Source organism: Ptychodera flava, chromosome 1 (assembly GCF_041260155.1).
Source record: "Ptychodera flava strain L36383 chromosome 1, AS_Pfla_20210202, whole genome shotgun sequence".
In the NCBI taxonomy this organism is placed as follows: Eukaryota; Metazoa; Hemichordata; class Enteropneusta; family Ptychoderidae; genus Ptychodera; species Ptychodera flava.
Genome location: NC_091928.1, coordinates 16014220 through 16034538, shown reverse-complemented (window position 1 = coordinate 16034538; position 20319 = coordinate 16014220). Strand labels below are relative to the sequence as shown.

Genomic DNA, 20319 nt, shown 5'->3' with positions numbered 1-20319 from the left:
TGTCCTCTAACAGGAAAAGTAGACTAACTCAGGCTCTCCAGGGGGCGCTGTGCTATGTCACTGTGCACAGTCTGCAAGTGTTGTTTTGTCTTCCAGATTCTTGCCCTATCGGACCTGATCGGTAAATACCACGGCGATGAACCCACAACATTCACAAGCCAAAGTACACAAAAGTAAACAACCCGTTCCGGAGCCAAAGACTGCGGCAAAACCAACTGAAACGAAATCTGAAAAAGAAAACCAGGTCTGATCATTCGTCTCGTCACTACAAACCATGAATTAATTTGTAACAGGGCACTAAACAGTTTAGTGGGTAAATGTACAGTGTCAATTCGAAATTGCATTCTAAACCTCTAAACAATATGTCCAGGAAACTGATAAACGCACCTGTAAGATAACCTGCCCGCTGATAGACAACGAAACGGTGAACTGCATACTCTGAACATACAGAACAAGCTCGTTGGTACCTTGGTGCCTTCATCTTATTGGATCACTTGTAGAAGACAATAGAATTCATTCTTTTATCCATTCATTCATTCATTCATTCATTCATTCATTCATTCATTCATTCATTCATTCATTGTGAAAAAGGCAATATGATCATGGGAGGACCACTTCAATTTCACGACCGGAATCATGGGTGCATAGATAACATTAAACGTGTCATCTTCTTTAGGACGTGAGTGGTATTGGGTCAAAGTCCCTGCTTTTCAAAGGCCTCGGTGTTCGGGCTGGCATCAAGGACGGTGGCAGGGTAGCTTATCGGATCGACGCCGAGCACGCAGCGAACGATAAGGCTGTATTTGTCACAAATAAACCACTTCCAACTGGGACATTATTTGAAATACAGATCGATCGGATGGACCGGAATAAACCGGAAACTTTGGAGTTCGGTAAGCATGGCTACCATTATTGCGATTTTTGGTAGCAGAAAGTATCTCATACCTCAACAGCTGGTTAAACTTTCAAAACTCGCCAATTTCAGTATTTTATTTAAACAGTAAACCACACCAAGCGACGGTATACTACGAGATTTGGATCAGTTCAGGATTATATACAAGAGCGATAGTGAGTGGATATTTGAAGAGAACTGGTCAAAACCGAGTGGTATACCGTCGCTGGGTGTGATTTATTGCTATTATATCATAACAGTATATTGAAATTCTGGCGTGAAATGTCAAAAAAGGAATTTTCTCCAGCTGAGAGCTCGCGCATGTTACAAACCGTGCTGTATCGCGAATATAGCACACTTATTTTCACGTTTCGACCAATCAGATCACTTCATTTGCGCCATCAGTATTCTGGTATGATATGATAAGAAATATTGAAATCATACCTAACCTAAAAGTCAGTCATGAACTAAAATAATGTCTGTGAGTGACATGGTGATTGTCGAATGTAACCTGGGGAAGTTTTGCCCCTTATTACGGTACTCATTAGCATATTAATGAAATATTATGTTCTAATTTCGAAACTGTCAGTTAAATATAAGTATGTGAACTGGAATATTGTTTCAAATTGACATGTAATGTGAATAACACCATGGTGACACAATATTAACAATCAAAATGCCAAAAGAGAGACTCTATTGCAAGTTTATTTGTGCCACCACTGTACTCAGGTTATCTTTGTATGTGCATCATGTTCATCGCTTGTCTTTTTTCCGATGTAACCGTTCCGAACAAATAAATCAAATTTCCCTAAATCGCCGCTTATGAAAAGAAAGTCCGCACTTTACTGCCTGCCGCCACGACAGTGAAAATTTTCGCCGAATCTGCCCGCCAAGAAACTTAAGGCTTTCACTTAACGGGATACAATCGTCGGAACTGAGCTCAAAGGTCGTATGGGACCCATACGACCAATGTAAACGCTGTATCCAAGTTACGATGGTGATTGATGAAAGTTAAAACATGTCTATCATAATCTACATCGTATAATTCAAATGTTGCAGCTATGATGATGAGGTGCATCTAGATATCGTGCACGAAATACATTGTTTGTAAACAAGAAACTCGCACAGGCGCAGTTCCACGACTGTTTCCCTTTAAACATATTTATTTGTTCCCCGAAAAGCTTACTCTTAATATTTGGCATCAATTTTGTAGGCGTTACTATGTATCAAGAATTTCCAGATGACGTTTTCTACCATGGCGACGGCTACGGACAAGGACAGGGATTTTGGTTCCTAAGGTAACATATCTTTTGTTTGCACTCCTCCAGTGCAGTTTCAGAGTACATAGAACTACTTCTATTTATGAAATAAAGTTTCAAATGGAACGTCCAGTGCGTGGATTGATACCGTGGATTACTCTGTCTTCTTATCGGTGGTTGCTTGAAAAACTTGGTGATACGCCACCTATTGGTGAGCATGGTTCAACACGTCCTGCAGCCAATGCATTCCAGTCACTTTAGATCATGATTTCTATGCATAGCATCAAACATGACTGTATTTGATTCGTACGGTGACGGAGTAACCGTCTGTGCATATGAAATTCTAAATTAGGCGTCGGCAAACTGTCACCTGCTATCGGGCACATAAACCCATGTATTCAGGCAATAATAGGTATCAGTGAGTATAACGACAGCGTACAATTTTAGTTTGAAACTTCAAATCGATAGGCGCGGGCACAGGCCTTGATTCTCTACACATTATCAGCCTAAATTGAAGGATGTTTCTACCAGTGAAGTCTCGTCGCACACATTCCTGCCTTAAGTAGACTGTGTGCATAAGAAAATTGGCGCGAAAACGATTATTTTCTGGCAAAACCCTCATGTTCTATACGTTGAATTACGATAGTGTCGTTTCATTTTCCATAAATTGAAAAACGATGGTGTCTACGCTACAGTTAGCAGAATCCCGCTATTCCTGTTACAAGTGTTGTCTTTGAAATAACTGCCAGATGTCATCAACAATTTACATATTTCTTTTGGTCCATAGGGGTACAGACTTTTATAAAGACTTCGAACGAATCGGCGGCGGTTATAAGTGGAATCTGAATAAATTAAGTGAAGGTGATCGTGTTGGTGTAGCTCGTCATCCAAACTCCGCGTTGCATTACTACTACAACGGTGAAGATATGGGAATGGCTTTCCGAAATATCCCTCAAGGTTTGTACGCTAGTTCGGATCGGATCGTAGTTGGCAAAATAAATAGTGCAAAGCATTCAGACAATTACCCTGTGCATTTACCGTCAGGTTCGATAGAGGGCTCCTCCAGATAGGATACAACATTCCAAACAAAATATTATTGACCACTGACTCTGAGTGACTGTCCGTTGCTTCAAGTCCTCAATCAGGGAGTTGCTCATATTCTCTTTCAGATGTGTATCCACTGTTTGCAGTGACGGGCAAATGCTTACAGGTGTCCATCACCGTTCCACCACCCGCTTTCGCCATAACCAAAGGATTCTGCGTCTGAAGCTCAGTTCGTAGAGCCGTTCGGTGAGTTGTAGTTGAAAATTTTTCTACCTTTACGTTGTGGTGGAGGGACGGTGAGTTACGTTTTTCGAAGGTTAGTTTTCAGTATCTCTGTTTTGGCATTTTGAAATATGGTTAAATTTGTTTAATAATGTGAGAGAGTTGTCGGGCTTATTTCCATTAACGCTCCTATTGTCCGCGATCATGTTGATGATGACATGTGATGCCTATTTGCATATTTTGACACGAGATGTTTTGCTATTTGCATATTGAATATATTTATGTCATTATGTGAAATATCAATACAGAATTAACTGTATATTATTATGATTCTGAAGTACATTCGTCATAATACGTATAGTTTCATTGTAACGGCATACTGATCATAAGCTTATTTACATATTTAACGAATTTCTGAAATTAGATTATAAACCAACACTCAATTTACTGTCATCTAGGTCTTATTATGTTGTGGTTTTCACTCAAAGTAAAATGAATCTTACTTTTTATTCTCAAAATTGGTACATTGGGATAGTTGTACAATTTTAGTTTTACTTTGCTATGAAAGTCTCAATTCGATTATTTCAGAACGTTCAGGTTTACAACGGGCACCGCGACATACGGAAGAATTCTCACGCATGCGCACGCCGTTTGGACAGGACTTCATCGACAAGGCTCGGTATCCACGTCAGGCAGAGATATACGCAAAGCCTGCAGCTGCAGATTCTCCTGGTAACTATCACTGACTTTTATAATGGCAACAATAAATGCCCAATTTGTGACTCTGCATTTCCATCTTATTGCAATAGGTCGATTGACGTACTCTTAGGAAATAGTTTGAAAATCTCTATTGACACAGAATGTAGCACCTGGACAAAGGAATGTATGGAAGTTTCTATGTCTTTTGAAATGTAAGGATTTTTGTCTGCTTTTCTGGTCTTTCTGACATACTTAAAGCACATTCTCTGGAAGTATTTCTGGTATCAAAATTCGCGAAAGGTATTCAAATCTAATTATTCCGTCGCAAGAAGAGTGATCATGTGGCTATTTTGACTCATACATCGCCAAATTGTTAATACCTAGTGCTGTTAGAGCCTTGAGTAGAAAACTTTCATCAGTGTAAATATATTTCGTATAGCAATATGCGTAAGTGGATCTGGACTATATTTTCGAAGGGGGATGGTGTAAAACAAAGAAAGTTATTGATAATAATGGTATTTAATACAATAAGATGAGATAATTGCAATTTGCTCAAGTATTGAAGGGACGTGAAAAAATAATCCCACATCCCTCCGACTTGTGTGTGGCAGAAATTCCCAAACTAGTGTTAGACATTCCGTCTCAGTCCATTGGAGTGTGGGACTCTATTAATCTCATAAACAGTAAGACTAATGTATAAGCTTACTGTCGAACCGGTTCGTCTTCTGCCATCAAAAATCTGCTCACACCCTGTCTCAGTCTGTAGAAAGCACAGCGGCGCATAGTTGGTTCGGTGGTCGAAACGTTATTTCAGTGCGTGTGAACACCTAATTTCAGGCGTTTTGGGGTAATTCTTTATTTCACAAATCAAAACGCTTTCGAGAAAGTCTAATGAGAAATAATTATTTCTATCACTATATTGTGTGAAAGATCGGCTGTATATTCCATGTATTTTAGTTAGAACTAGTATTTATCTATACAGCTTAATTACTTTAGAGTGATATATTTAATGCTATTTAAAGGTATACTGTCACCTGTTCCAATTTTGCCACAGTTACCACGGAAAGAGAAAATCTAACCAATCACAGATTTTAAGCGGGTGGCCGCTTTTTAAAACAGCGCCCTCACATGGGTATTTTGAATACCAAGGAACGCCCCTTTGACCATATATGGGCATATTTAGATTACAGGTGACTGTATACCTTTAACGCCAAAAATATTTATGGTCATTTCAGAAATGGGGTTGATAGAACAAGCACTTCCAACAATGCTGTCCGGAGCCGCAAAAGAACGAGACAAACTCACAGATATATCCAAAAAGTCAAAGCGACTGGGATATCAACAGGAAGCCGACTCGCTATATGTGATCGATCACTTGTTAAGCCACGCCACTACGATGAGCCAACCATTCATGAGAATAGACCCAGTATCGAAGAGTCTCATCTCTCTGATAGCGTCAAATGTGTCCTTCTTTGGTGGCTATCTGCAAGTCACCGACTCAAATCGCATCGACTCAAAAGAGCCAAACAAACTCTACGGCAGGTTGGCCGATATTTTTAAGTATGTCTTGAAACCTTGCTTTAACAATGTCAAGAAGCTTGACGGTTACGTCTGGACAGGGAGCACCAGCGAAGGTTTCGCCATAACCGATCACAGCAAGCAGGGAGTCCGGTATCTGAATGATGAAATGGATCTGATGATACCAGTGGCCATGGTCGCCGAATCCACGAAAACGGACGACGACTCCGCTTGTGAAGATTCTATCGGAGTTCGTGAAAGAGAACGCTTAGAGGAAAGCAGTACCGCCGAAATACCGTGGAAGACATCGGCAGGATCGTCAGCCATTTGGAAGAAGTGGGAATGGCGCCCCCCTTCGACGACCCACCCTTGGAATGGGTTCCAACCTCCCCTCCCGGCTATGTACGAGTACGGATCCGTGGTGACAGGAAGCACAATTTCAGCGAAGAGTTCATCAACGAAGCATGCTGTATCATCCCTGTTGGCGGCCATGATGAAATTTATCTGTCAAGACTTAAACTCCTCAAGATACAAGAGGCACATGTCTTGTCCCGCATCCCAGCTGTCCAGAGTGACATTGACAAGAATTTCAAGACGTTTGGAGGATTTCATGGATGTGTCGAGTTAGTACAGCAGGGACCTGTACAGACCCTGAGTGTACACTACAATGCCAAATCCCTAGGTACGTTTAACTGTCTATATGTCCATCTATCTATCTATCTATCTATCTATCTGTCTATCTATCTATCTATCTATCTATCTATCTATCTATGTCTGTGTCTACTATCGATCGATCGATCTGCCTACTTGTCTATATATATATATATATATATATCTATCTATCTATATGTGTATCGCTCTATCTACAATTTTTTAATCGTTCCGTCTATCTATACCGAAGAGTATCTATCTGTATATGTATATCTATTTATCTATAGTATATATCTATCTACCTTCCTTCCTCCCTGTGTGCAATGACACATATAAAACTATGGTATGTTCAATATGCAATAGTTTTGTAGCGTTAAATTACATCTGCAAAGGAGTATATATTGTCATGAAAATCACCACAACAAGACACATATATTTAATTTCAGAAGGATCGAGCGCCACAATAGCCGAATTTGAACAAACAGCAGACGGGGCACTAGCTCTGACCTGCACTCAATGGCCATCCATGGCGAAAGATTGGGCGACACGTGATCGGAAATGGCCAACCAGCGACGTTGTTCGTGCCATCGTCGAAGCCGGTTGTCACATAGTGCCGAAGTCGTACCCCGGAGAAGGTGGTGACGAGTATTTGCAGTGGCGTCTCTCATTCTCATTGGCTGAGCGAACACTGGCCCATTGCTTCTCTGAAAACCAGCGAAAATTCTATCTTGTTATCAAAAAAATCTGGCGAATGCATCTGAAAGTAAGTACTTGCAGACCATGTTCCACTACTGACAGAAATCATACGTGTGCTGTAGGTTATCTGTAGTTGTACTTAATAATATGGATCAAATTGGAAAGCGTGTGTGTTAATGTTGTCTCTAAACCCCAACCCAACCCCCCCCCCCCCCCGCGTACACAGTGCAGCAACTCTCTATCCTCTAACATGCCACCAGGATGTGGGAAGGTCGGCAATGACTATTTTTGTTGTGAAACAAGCAAATTTTGCGTAAGTCACAACACAAGTGTACAGGAAGACTGGTTATCTCATCGCGTATAGCTGCCAGCCATGGCTTCCTACCTGCTGCCGGAAGAGTTGTCACAAATGCAATGAAAATGAGTTCCCATTTGCTGAATGTTTTCAAGTTGTTTCTCCAATGAGGCAACTTTCTCTTTAATACTCTGTCCTTCTTCATGGAACACTCGCACCTTCAATCCCCGGTACTTCAATGCTGTAACATCTTTGCGTCATGCTCTAAAGACCTATCTGTTCCAAAGATGCTTGCTCACTTTCTTCTCAACTATTGCAAATCGCCTAGAGCTGGTGGAGATTGGGTGCTCCTTCATAATCATAATATCCCATGTACTGTGCATTCGTGTTTTTCAGGAACCGAGTGTCCTGTCCTCTTACCACATGAAGACAACCATGTTTTGGACGAGCGAGAAGATAGCTCCTCATCAGTGGAGGAAAGACATGCTCGGTGACCATTTCATCAGCTATATTGATACGCTGATAGGTTTCTTGGAGCAGCGTGGTATCCCCAATTTCTTCATTCCAGAAAACAACATGGTGTCTCACCTGCCAACAAATGACATTTACGTAATACTGGGCAAAGTGAGACATATCCGGAAGAACCCTCTTGAATACACCAAAGACGTCAGTACACCAAGTTCCACATTTCAAATGATACATTGAGTGGCATAATTTGAACTTCGTTGCCATTGCCTGAACATTTTACTTGCATCATCTTAGGTTTCCTTGAGTGTGATCTAATGATAATGATGTTTCGCCATCTTGGTTCTGGTGGCAAAGTGTTCACAAAATCGATTACGATTCACAGACATATTCATATCACACAGCGGTCACGTCTACGTCAACCCTTTCACACCCATTTTCTTGTGTTGGGGTCCAAGTTTTCCATAGAAAAGAAAAGGATTGGGCCAAACCATGGTTGTGAAATGGTATATTGACTGCGCGAGACCGTCCTGTTATCCCATAGTTGGTATAGGACTGTAGCAAGATTATTCGCCATAGAAATACACATCAATAGATAAAACAGATATTGTTAGAAAGAAAAATTTAAATACAAATCAATATATCGGGGCGTATGTTATAGCAAAGAACTTTGGTACTGAGCAGTCATTAAGTCATAGATCCTTGATCTCCAGGGTTTAGGGTTAAATCGCGTACTCTTACCGTGTGACATTCCAGAAATTCGAGCATTTCGCGATATCAGTGATAAAAGAATCAATGTATAGAAATAATCAATATATCTATGGAGTCACACAAAGTTTCATTCAGGCTTTACGTCCCAATTATTTAAGGTAGTATGCACTTCGAAAGTGAAAGATTTAAATTTTGCTCAAACTTTCCTCAATGAAGCTTTCTACCATTCTCTTACCAAATCAAAAATAATAATGAGGGGTCACCGGGCAAAATTTGTTACTAGAGAGACAAATTACCTGAGATGTCCCGATATTTGAAATTCAAAATGGCCGCCATCCCTGTGTTAACTCTATGGGGAAAAATAAAATTTTCGATTTTCAAAAAACTGAGACAGTGAAAAGTTTTCTTACACCAAGAGCTTTAAAATGAGCCGCCACAAGTGGTAGATCAGGAAAGATTTGTAAAAGTTTGAAAGTCCGAGTATCTGTCCCCGGGGCGTGTTCTATACCTTAAAGTTGAATGCGCCTCGAGGACAGATATTCAGACACACTTTCCCAGATACTTTTCTTGACTACCGCTTGGGGGGACTCATTTCAAAACTAGTTTTTCGAAATTCGAACATTCAATTTTCTCCATTGAGTTAGCAGAGCACAGGGGGAGGCCATTTTGCATTTCAAATATCGGTAAAAGTTGAAGAAATTTCTAGTATCAAGATTTGCACGGTGACCCCTGATTCTTACTCTTAATTTGATGATGAAAGTTTCCTTAAGAAAGATTCAGCAATAGTTTGAGACTTTCACTTTTGAGATGCACCTTACCTATACAATAACCATGGGGACATATGCGTCGCTATGTCATTTTTTTATAGAAGGTTTTTATATTATTCTGCCAATGACGAAAAATGCTTTATTATCATTCATCCTGAGTGTAGCATCGTAGAGAAGTAATTTCTGGTACGTACCATTAATTCAGGCCAATCAGGCATACAAATCCTTTCCGTCACAGCTACATGTATAGGACGACAGTACTACTACATTTACTTCAGCAAAGATTTCAGTATTGCAGCTGTAAACCTACGTATATGTGTATGTGTCTATCATCTCACATTCAAGAAGGACATGTAAAAAGTCATTCTAATAGAAAGCTAACTTGTCCCCTGTAAGAATTTCTTGGTTTACCGTATAAGCCTTACCTGTATATTTTTGTATTGCGATTGCGAGATTTACAGTCATTTTTTTTTTGTTTATTTGGGTTTTTCAAATAAAGAATAACTCAAGCATACACTTACTACAAAACGAGTTAACTATCGTAATTTTAGATGGTCGTTCAGACGGAGTTGATGTGCATAGATGTTTACCCTCGGTCATTTTGTAGAATAACTATATCATGGAGGAATAATCTGTCAACGACAATATCAACTATAATCGCTGACAGAAGTACTGCATGACGTCAATCTTCGCCTGAAAATACGTATGCAGCTCATAGTATCGTATTTGTTCGGTTTGTTAGATTCATTAGTGATTCTCAATGAAATGAGTGGATGACTGTTTTCTATCAATCTACCAAGTTATCTGATCGTAAGTCTATATTTCTGTCTATCTATATATCTATATTTCTGGCTGTGTGTCTATCTATGTCTATACTATATATCTACTCATCTAATATCTGTCTATCGATCTGCACTGCAGGTGTGTCTATTTATCTATCTGCATTTTCCGATCTGTCTGTCTGACAGTGTCTGTCTGCCTGTCTTTACGACTTCCTGCCTCCTTCTGTATGTTTCTCCCTTGCATCTTTTGTGGGGAGTGTTGAAGCAGGTTCTTTATGGCAGGTACCAGTCTCGGACACCAGCAGTAAAGCATATGAAACGCCTGTAGTTTTATTGCGTAAAACTTACGAACGACAAACAGAACACTGGAACTCTGAACTTCTCAAAGTTCAGACTGAATTCTCTAAAACTACAGTGCCCGTCAGGCGGGGAAATCGTAGCTGAAACAACATGAGGAAATTGCTACAAAGATTACAGCTCCACTCCGATTGGTCCTCAAGTGATACATAATGTAACCTGATTGGTCCATTTAACTCAACTGTAATTGGTCCGCTCCAGGATCCGCATTTTTTATCAAGCTTGACATGTATTTCCAATGTATATGTTGCATAGAGAATATATAGAGTCACTCAGTCACGAAATATTTCCTCTTCACATCTCTCAAGCTGACCAACATTCGAGTGACGTTGCACAGTCCGTTTGTGTAGGCCTAAAGGGATGACGAAACTTTGAGCGCTCTTATCAAGGTTTAAGTGAATTAAATTAAAGTGGGATGATATTCAAATTCAAATATGTAATGCCAAAATGGGATCAGAAATGATTATACGTTTTGAGAAAGCAGTACATATGTAATTGTGTTTTCTGCGTTGGAATTTAATGTTTTGAAGTGTGTATTTCACTGTATTTACTTTTGATATTTCATCATACTCTTTACCTTTTTCACGTCTCCCATAGACTTGTCTCAAGTCTGTGAGAATACAAATATAAAACCAGAGTAAATTGAAGGAATAAACTCTTAGGTGATCGCGAAATTGAAGCAATGTACGCTGGCAGACTGTTGCGTAGATGATTTGGTGAACGCTTGACCAGCTAGTGAGTGACTGGTATGTACGCTCGAGAAAAAGCCAAACGACTGGGGCCAGTCTGTGTCTCCCTGTGTAACAACAAGTCAAAGAACTAAGCCTATCTTGGTTCATGAATGTTAGTTGCAATTTGAAATCTCGGGTTCTGTAGCATATCTCTTTACTCTCGTGCGTTTGCTAAAATGGTTTGCAAGAAAGAAACTATATAATTATTGATAATATTGATGGTGCATTGCATGATCGTGTTTACCCTTGTACAGCGATTTAGTTGTAGATAAATATTAATCGTACAAGTGAGGTGATGACATCTAATCAACAATGTCAAAGGTCACTTCGAGGGGAAGAGGTCATACATCATCATGGACTCCCTTGGTGATTTAGGTAGTCTCCTCGGTAACTTGAGTAAGTTAATTTTCATTACCTTCTCGTCTTCATAACAGTGATCTAATCTTGACGATGTTCTTTTGCTATAGAATGTTTCTTTATTTCCAAATTCCAGTCGTCAATTCTACAATGGAAGGTTGTTGTTTACCTCGAGCTCCATGCCTGGCCGACTGAACGAGCTAATGTAAACTGTGCAGTCTACTTCCCCATTCAGCAGTGCGCCTCGACAACGTCGGCAGTCACTTTAAATTATGTAAGAGTGGAAATGAAAATTACTGCAGACTACTTTCAGCTGTATATGCTAGCCCTGTGTGTTCACTCATCAAATTTACGTTTCCATGTTAACTATCATTCGTGCGATACTCACGGTAGTGTAGAAGCTTTAGCTCTGTCCACAGTCACCTGTGGTTGGTCGGTGCTCTGTCATGCCCTCAAGTGGTGGGTGCATACGCGGAAATCTCCATTACATTACGAAGCGGATAAAATGACTTCGATGTTGAAACGTTAAAGCGCGTGTAGAGTAAGGCTTAGCGAATGATTCTCGAATTTTTATTACTTTTGCCATAGACAGTAGTCTTACATGAACTCTCTACAATATTGTAAAGCTCTCTCAGTGATTTTAGTTTTTTGGCGATACGACGATATCCACATGATGTCTAGTTCGTGTAATTGCCTGACAGCTTATATGCGCCGAAAGCAGGCAAACTTATGTAACGGATCGTGCTTATATCAATAGCATCCCTCATGTGGCAATACTCGTATAAAGCAGGAGGTATCATCACCTATGATTATCAATATTCTGAATATTATTAGAAATTATTTATGATTAGTAATTTTCTCAGTTCAACGGCAAAATTTATCATCAGGCTCAAACATAATCTATGAAAATGTGGATCTTTCGTGTTACTGTCTTTTTTATTTTTTTGTCAAGATCTACATGAAATAGGACGACAAAGCACGTAATACAAGGCTGTGTGCTGTGCTTCCGAGGAGGGCGAGACTTTCAACCTGGTCGCGTTCAGTAAGGGAACGATCTAGGTGTATACAAGTCAATGCCCTCGTGGTGACCTCGGAACGATCCAATCACGTGAATATTTACAAACTATGTCGCCTGTTCACTCAGTACACTCTTCGATGCCAAAATATTACGTCATAGTAAAATAACATTTTTGATGACGTTCTGCTGGATTAGGCTTTCTTGTCATATTCGCTCGATTCAACCGATCAGGTTTCCAATTCAACACCGGTGACGCCTTACAAGACAGTCACGTTATGAGTGAAATTAGCCATTCTCCGATCATTCTGATATCGTCTTTACCATATCGTCGGTCATTCGTTCCCTGTTTTTCAAGCTTTATTCGCTAGCCTGTGAATTTTCATGCCACCGACCCACTTTCTCAGCACTCTTGCATTTTTTTCTCTTCTGATGTATTTAAAGCGGAGGCAGAGAAACTTACCGTGATTAATGTCACACATAATGCTCGGCATTGCTGAATCCTACGTATAAACAAAAATGCATGGAAACTATCACGAGATGGCTCACTGCTCCGCACAAGTTATAAGTGATATAATGTTCTTCTGTCCTGAAAAGAGATTGTACTCCCTTCAGAGTAGTTTATTTTTAATCCACAGAGGCTTTGCAGAAATCCCTTGCGCCTAGGTTGAACGTGAACGAACACGTTCCGCCGATAGTTTTGGAAACAAAGAACTTAGTGGAGCCCGGATCACAGATATACGTGGTGAGATTAACTAATTATCATTTGTACATTAGCGCTTTCTTTAGAGAGAGAGAGAGAGAGAGAGAGAGAGAGAGAGAGAGGGAAAGAGCTGACAGAAGCCTTCACGGTTCTCCAATGTACCCAGGAAAATATCACCAAATGTTCTGATTTTACACTGCGATGATGATAACTCTACCCAAGTTAGGTTTCTCTACATTAAAAAAGTTGTGTTACTAGCCAAAGCCTTTACTAAATGTCGCTCCGATTGAAAGCTCTGGTTAAAAGTCAAGAGTTGTTGGGTATTCCGTATTCATTCATTCATTCATTCATTCATTCATTCATTCATTCATTCTCCTGAGGCCGTTTCCGACTGCTCGTCCTGTCACTTTACCCACGAAACTATGAGTGCCCTGAACAACCCCATGTTCAGTGAAAATACGCTGATCCTCATGTTCGATAACTGCAATGTAGACAAAATCTGAAAGAAACACCATGAATACCTAAGGAAACTCTCGTTCAAGCTTCCTTTAAGAAAACAATATCTCTTGAACATTCACTCGTGATCTAAAAAGCCAAGGATAGCATGCAAACTCTATAACCAAAGAAACATATAACATAAAAGTTACCGATGTTTGACACTTAAAATGGCCACTGTACCCAATGTAGGGGAAAATATAATTTTGATACAATCACAAAGAAACGGTGAAGGTTTCATTCACTACCATGACAATAAATAAACTTCAAAGACAATCCATATAAGCGGCAGACAAGAAATTTATCGTAAAAATCTGAGTGTCCGAGAAACCATCCGGCACATTCAATGTTTGTACCTCTTTTTGTTTCATTTCATCGCAGCCTTTCACCTACTTTGTCTGTACTTGCTTTTTCTTTGTTGATGACTTTTATTGTTTGATGTTATCTGTCAGAGGAGATGGGGTTTGGTCCAGTCATCCCTGTACGTTTTGCATAATCTCGCGAGAGCGGCGGCCAATCGCCATTTCTTCAACAACGCAGACGCAAAGCGAGTACTTCACATATACGCGGGTTCTGACGTCATTGGTCGATACCTTCCCGCCATGCTAGCACTGAGCTACGTCGTCGAAACAGAGAATGAACTCGATCTCATTAAAGACGAGAGAGGTACGGAATAATACCATTGCTTTTAGACAAACATAGATACATCCATAAGCAAATACATAGGTACATGTAAAGAATACATATATATATGCACATACATACATACATACATACATACATACATACATACATACATACATACATACATACATACATACATACATACATACATACACAGGTATAGAAAATGACACAGACAATAATAAGATTACATTGGGTTTTGTAGCATACATGCAAATCTCCATCCATCCATATTAACATATTCGTCAACGCATAAACGCAAAGGAGCGATAATATTATTATATAAATTTTTTTCCATGTGCTTTTGCAGAAGTTATTACCACGATCACAAATGAACTAGGAAAGATAGTGAGTGGGTCCAACACTGGATTTTCCTTAGAAGAGTTACTGGAAGGTTTGGAAAATCTGTCAATGAACCAGGAAAATAAGGAAAAGGTGAGGATAAGGAACATGTATTGACCAGCCATTAAATCGATTGATATTCATAGAAGACAAATTTAATTTGAGTAGAACAACAAAAGATGAACCATGCACTGACAAAAGGATATCAACGTTCAAATGTGCTTTACTGGTTTCCTGGACACAGATGCTCTTAAATGAAGTCACCATAGAATGGTCTGTGTCATCAACTATATTCATCGAACACGATTGGAACTAATTTTGGATAATTGGATCTTTCAAATTTTTCAAATTTCTCAAAAGTGTTAAGTGGTCTATAGCTGAATGTTGCAATATTACAAATAACTCATGTGAAACCGACATTGCTTTACTATCCAATTATCCCAAATTAGTTCCAATCATGTTATCGATAGTGAAGTTAAACGGTCAAAATTCCACATTTCTGGAGACGAACATCGAGTGGTAACTTAGTAAAGGTCAAATACTAGTAAGGAACTGCATATGCTTTGTATTGCGTCAAGCAGCCAGCATTAAAAAAATATTTCTTGTTTTATTTTGTTACGTAAGATAGCGACCATGGCGGTACCGGTGTTAGTACAGATCATGGAGAAATCTTACAAGCACGAGACACTGACATCAGTAGGATTCTTGTCAAGTTAGGTTTGGATGAAAAAGACGATGAACCGTCTGAAAAATGTGTAGATGACAAGAGTGAGAGTGTAGCGGTCAAAGGTCAGAAAATACATGATTTCATAATACGTAATCGGTAAATGTAATGTAATTTAGAGGATCAATTGAATTTTCGTAAATACTTAGACAAGCCGGCCCTTGTTTTTGCAGTCTTTATTTTCCATCCCTTGAACAGCAAAACTGCAAAATCTTAGCTCATCAAAGATAAAAGGTGTCAACATAAGGAACTGTCAGAATTTTGACTGGATTTAAAGCCTAGAAAATTCATTTCTCCATTCATGAAAAGCTGTCCTGGATTTGCCTTAACGTACAACGAATTACACTTCATAATTCGTAAACCATTCGATTTGTTTCCGACTTCAGACGCCGCGTTGTCGGAAACACTGGCCACCTTGGAGAGTGCGGTCGATGACCTTAAAGGATCAGCAAAGACAGTTTCATGAGTAAAAGAAAAGATCGATTCCTTAAACAGAGCTGCGATGAAGTTCCAGCGTAAAGAAAGACGTGTGATTGTCTCCGGATTTGGGAAATCAGTTGGTCTGTAGGTGAGAGTGTGAACGTATTTCTCTACTGTGTTCAACTGATAACGAACTGAGTATAACAAATCATCCCAGGGAATTGCTGACTCTGATTGCTTTACTACTTTTCGCCTAGCGATGATATTGCTTTTATCCATATCTGCTTATTTATTCTGGTCGTTGACAAATGCACAATACTGAAACAGAACCTCTTTTTAAAAATTATATTTTGTTTATTATCGCGCAGAGGACTCAGTTAATCAACAAGAACTTTTCATTGTTTTCAATACAAGTGTTTAATTAAATTGTGTCTTCGATAGTGCTTTTTAAACGTAACACGATTGGAACTAAGTCGGGATAATTGGATGGTGAAGTAACGTCTGTTTAATCTGCAAATGTAAGCTCATATGCTTTTCTTTTTCAGTTATACACTTGTTTTTATGAGTAATATGTAATATTGCAACATTCAACTATAGGGCACATATCATTTTTGAGAAATGTGAAAAATATGAATATCCAATTATCCCAATTTAGTTCCAATCGTGTTACGTTTTTTTTCTTTTTCCGTGAACATAGTAAAGACATGACCCTGCCGCCTTAGGGTGTGCCTCGACCTCGTTTCGGATTGAAATCTAAGAGCGAAATACCACATAAAGACATACTTAAACAACTTGTTAAGCTTTCAAGTTGTCGGCATTGTGGCATGTATGAAAATACCTGGATCGGAAAGTTTCCATTAAAATATACAAACTCATGAGTTTGGGTTTCTGTCGGAGTACTTATCCTGTTATTTCAACTGTGCAAGTGCGAATTAAACATTGCGAACTGTATGACGGGATAAAAATGAGTCGTAGTGTATTTTTTATCACACGGTCCAGCAGCTTGAAATTGATGCATTAAATAAGATAAATAAATTAAAAATGAATATTTTTACAATGGCAAGCTTGAGCTATGCGTCTGCCTAGCCCCTCATTATCTCACAAAAATAGTCCATATATGTTCACCGCCCACCCTAATCTTCTCCTTGAACTGTCGCTACGGATCCTAATTCAATGAGGTAATCCGCCTGGTATATTGAGAGCTGTCAACGAGTCAACAACCCTCCACGTTAGCGATCGGTTTCAATAATTATTGGAGGAGAGTTTGGAGGGCAATTAACAGATATTGACTGTTCTCCTTTACAGAGATAGTGAGGAGGTCGCGGTTGACACATACTGACACATACAGTTCCAGCTTGCGTGTATCGAAATATAATGCATGATATTTATTAGTCATCACGAGACCCCTTATTATCTCTAAGTGTAAACGGTTTATCTTTTTGAAGATACTTTGATGAAGCTAGCCCGGGCTTACTATGGCGACGGGGATGACGCTTTGTATCGAGACGGAAATCGTTGGGAAGTTCTGAATTCATTGGTGAATGTATTCTGGAACTACACGGATGCCAGTAAATCGTTTGCAGCAGTGGCCGGGGAGGCTGGAATGGTTCAGTTTCTCCTCGATATCTGCGATAACCATTACCAACTCTTAAAGACTAAGGTGAGTTTGAACAGTGCAGACATTGCCGAGGGAATGACAGTGAATCCATCATTTCAGCGTCTTTAATAGTTGAATCTGTCTGGTGTAAGTGCATGTATACTTTTAGACTCTTCTCATGTTGTAAAAAGTACCCACAATGCAACCTATTTGAGCTTCAGAAGTTATTTTACTTTATGTATGACAATTGTAAATGTAAACTGTTGTGCCACACATATTTCATGACTTGTCATTTATTGTTATAACTGTAAATTACTCTCGCTCTTATTCGTAGGAGAGTGGTGAATATGCGCCCCCAAGCGGGCGCTTTTCCGGTTGTGTTTTTCACTGCCCGCATATTTTGTTTTCCAGTATCTTGCACTGTCGGACCTGGTGAATGAACAACATGGAGTGGAACCACAACGTTCAAAAGCCAAAGAACATAAAAGTAAAGAACCCTTCCTGGTATCTGAGACTGCGTCAAAACCAACTGAAGCGGAATCTGAAGAAGACAATCAGGTAAGGGTCATTCGTCAAGTGTGGAGGGACTGTGATCAAGACCAAGAAGCATAGCTGTAACCGGGTTAAAGAGAGGCAGTCGTCGGAACTGCGCGTGTGCGACTTTCTTGTTTACAAACATGATGTATTTCATGCATGATATCTAGATGCATCAAGTCAACATAGCTGCAACGTTTAAATTTTACGCTATTCATTGTTAACAAACATGTTTTAACTTTCAACAATCGCCAACGTACCCTAGATACAGTGTTTACGTCAATCGTAGGGGTCCCTGGCAACCTTTGCGCACAGTTCCGACGACTGATTCCCTTTAAGTAATAAAATGGGCACAATATACGTTTTACATTTCAAATTAAATTCTTGCCCTCAGCCCCATGCGCAAGAAATCAGGCACCCTTTTCGAATACAGGTTTTATCTGTGTATATGTTTATTTTATATTTTATTTATGGATGTTTCAGTCATGGAAGTCTGTATTATATAAAATAAAATTAAAGAAAGCAACTTATGTCAGATAAAAGTTGCCTGGTAAGCAAATATTCACTGTTTGAAAATTAGTAAAAATAGGCATGAAGTAAAAAAATACCTGCGATGATTACTTTACAACCTTTTGTTTTTGAAAAACGTGCGTGAAATAATAAAATTGTCTACATTTTGCGAGGTAAAATACTGTAATATTGTAATATTGTAAACTTTACACTGTCAAAGAATGCCGTTGGAAAGCCATCACTACCATGACATCTTTTTCTCAATAGATCACCTTTGGATGATGATCACGTATTTATTAATACATTCATTCATTCATTCAGTTGCTCACTCTCTCATCCATTCATTTATTCATTCATTCGTGTATTCATTCGTTCATTCATTCGATATAAACAAAATAAATGTGATCAAGGGTGGACCACTTCAATTTTATGTTATTAACTGATCTTTGATAACATTAAAGGTTCCACCTTTTGCAGGACGTGAGTGGTGCTGGGTCAAAGTCCCTGCTTTTCAAAGCCCTCGGTGTTCGGGCTGGCATCAAGGACGGTGGCAGGGTAGCTTATCGGATCGACGCCGAGTACGCGGCGATAGACAACGCTGTATTTGTCACAAATAAACCACTTCCAACTGGGACATTATTTGAAATTAAGATCGATCGGATGGCCCACAAGGAGATCAAAACTCTGGAGTTCGGTTAGCATGGCTAACATTATAAATTCGTTATCGAAAATTATCTAAACGATTACTTAAAGGGAGGCAGTCGTCGAACTCTGCTCAAAGGTTACCAGGGACCCCTACGACCGATGTAAATACTGTATAGTACGTTGGCAATTGTTGAAAGTTGAAATATGTTTGTTAACAATGAGCATCGTAAAATTTAATTTTTGCAGTTATGTTGACGTGATGGATCTAGATATCATGCATGAAATACATTGTTTGTAAACAAGAAGTCGCACACGCGCAGTTCCGATGACCTCCTCCCTTTAAAGGTTCTAAGTCGCCGTTATTGCATTTCTTGTAAGATTATTATGAAATAGCACCGTAAAATAGTCATGATTTCGACAAAAAATTTTGACGCGTGATAGAATGATCGTCGAATATAAGAAATTTAGTCATTCACTTCGGTAGCCATAAACATATTAAAGGTGCGTTTCTCACGATTTTCTAATGACGGTTCTGTCAGCGGAGAGACTAACTCCAGTATTTCAATGCTTCAAATTTACTCAATTGTAGTCTGATAAGTGCATCCTAACAAAATAATTTTCGAGAAGTTTTGTTTGTTTACAGCAGATATTTTGCCTTGCCGTGTTTTATTTTATACGTGCAACTTGAAATCGTGGCAAGAAGACACCCTAGCTTTTCTCTTGTCTAATCAAGAACATAAATCAGGAGTTACCACTTAAATATCAGAATCAGACTAAGAAACCGACGTGTCTCAAATCTACCGATATTTTGAATTCCAAATGGCCGCTTTGAACCCTTGGTTAAGGTAGCATGCACCTCGAAAGTGAAAGACTTAAACTTTTGCTCTAACTTTCCTCAAGGAATCTTTCAGTCATTCTCTTTCAAAATCAAGGATAAAAATCGGGGGTCACCGTGCAAATTTTGGTACTAGAGAAACAAATTACACAAGATTTACTGATATTAGAAATCCAAAATGGCCGCCATCCCTGTGTTAACTCTATAGAGGAAAATAAAAATTTTCGCATTTCGAAAAACCAAGCCGGTAAAAAGTTTTCTTTTGCCAAGAGCTTTAAAATGAACCCCCACATGTGGGATATCAGAACAGAATTGTAAAAGTTTGAGAGTCCAAATGTCTGTCCCCGAGGTGCGTTCTACCTTAAGTCC

At 39.3% G+C, this 20319-nt stretch overlaps 4 protein-coding genes across 4 annotated transcripts; all 4 read left to right on the top strand.

Moving 5' to 3' along the window:
- The first annotated feature begins 12 nt into the window (after nt 1-12).
- LOC139131280 (neuralized-like protein 4) lies at nt 13-3441 on the top strand. The gene is made up of 5 exons (XM_070697274.1): nt 13-244; nt 677-893; nt 2106-2190; nt 2939-3108; nt 3321-3441. Exons 1-5 carry the CDS (start codon nt 137-139, stop codon nt 3416-3418), a joined length of 678 nt encoding a protein of 225 aa, XP_070553375.1. The 5' UTR covers nt 13-136; the 3' UTR covers nt 3419-3441.
- Nucleotides 3442-4035: 594 nt separating this feature from the next.
- Nucleotides 4036-6262, top strand: LOC139143087 (uncharacterized). Its single transcript, XM_070713254.1, has 2 exons — nt 4036-4149; nt 5352-6262. Exons 1-2 carry the CDS (start codon nt 4056-4058, stop codon nt 6260-6262), a joined length of 1005 nt encoding a protein of 334 aa, XP_070569355.1. The 5' UTR covers nt 4036-4055.
- Nucleotides 6263-11435: 5173 nt separating this feature from the next.
- Nucleotides 11436-15466, top strand: LOC139132489 (uncharacterized). The gene is made up of 5 exons (XM_070698839.1): nt 11436-11485; nt 13100-13206; nt 14112-14325; nt 14654-14778; nt 15310-15466. The coding sequence occupies exons 1-5, from the start codon at nt 11443-11445 to the stop codon at nt 15400-15402; spliced, it is 582 nt and encodes a 193-aa protein (XP_070554940.1). The 5' UTR covers nt 11436-11442; the 3' UTR covers nt 15403-15466.
- A 1816-nt stretch (nt 15467-17282) lies between these two features.
- On the top strand, nt 17283-20065 carry LOC139131291 (uncharacterized). Its single transcript, XM_070697285.1, has 3 exons — nt 17283-17489; nt 17838-17984; nt 18948-20065. The coding sequence occupies exons 1-3, from the start codon at nt 17283-17285 to the stop codon at nt 19167-19169; spliced, it is 576 nt and encodes a 191-aa protein (XP_070553386.1). The 3' UTR covers nt 19170-20065.
- Nucleotides 20066-20319: the final 254 nt, after the last annotated feature.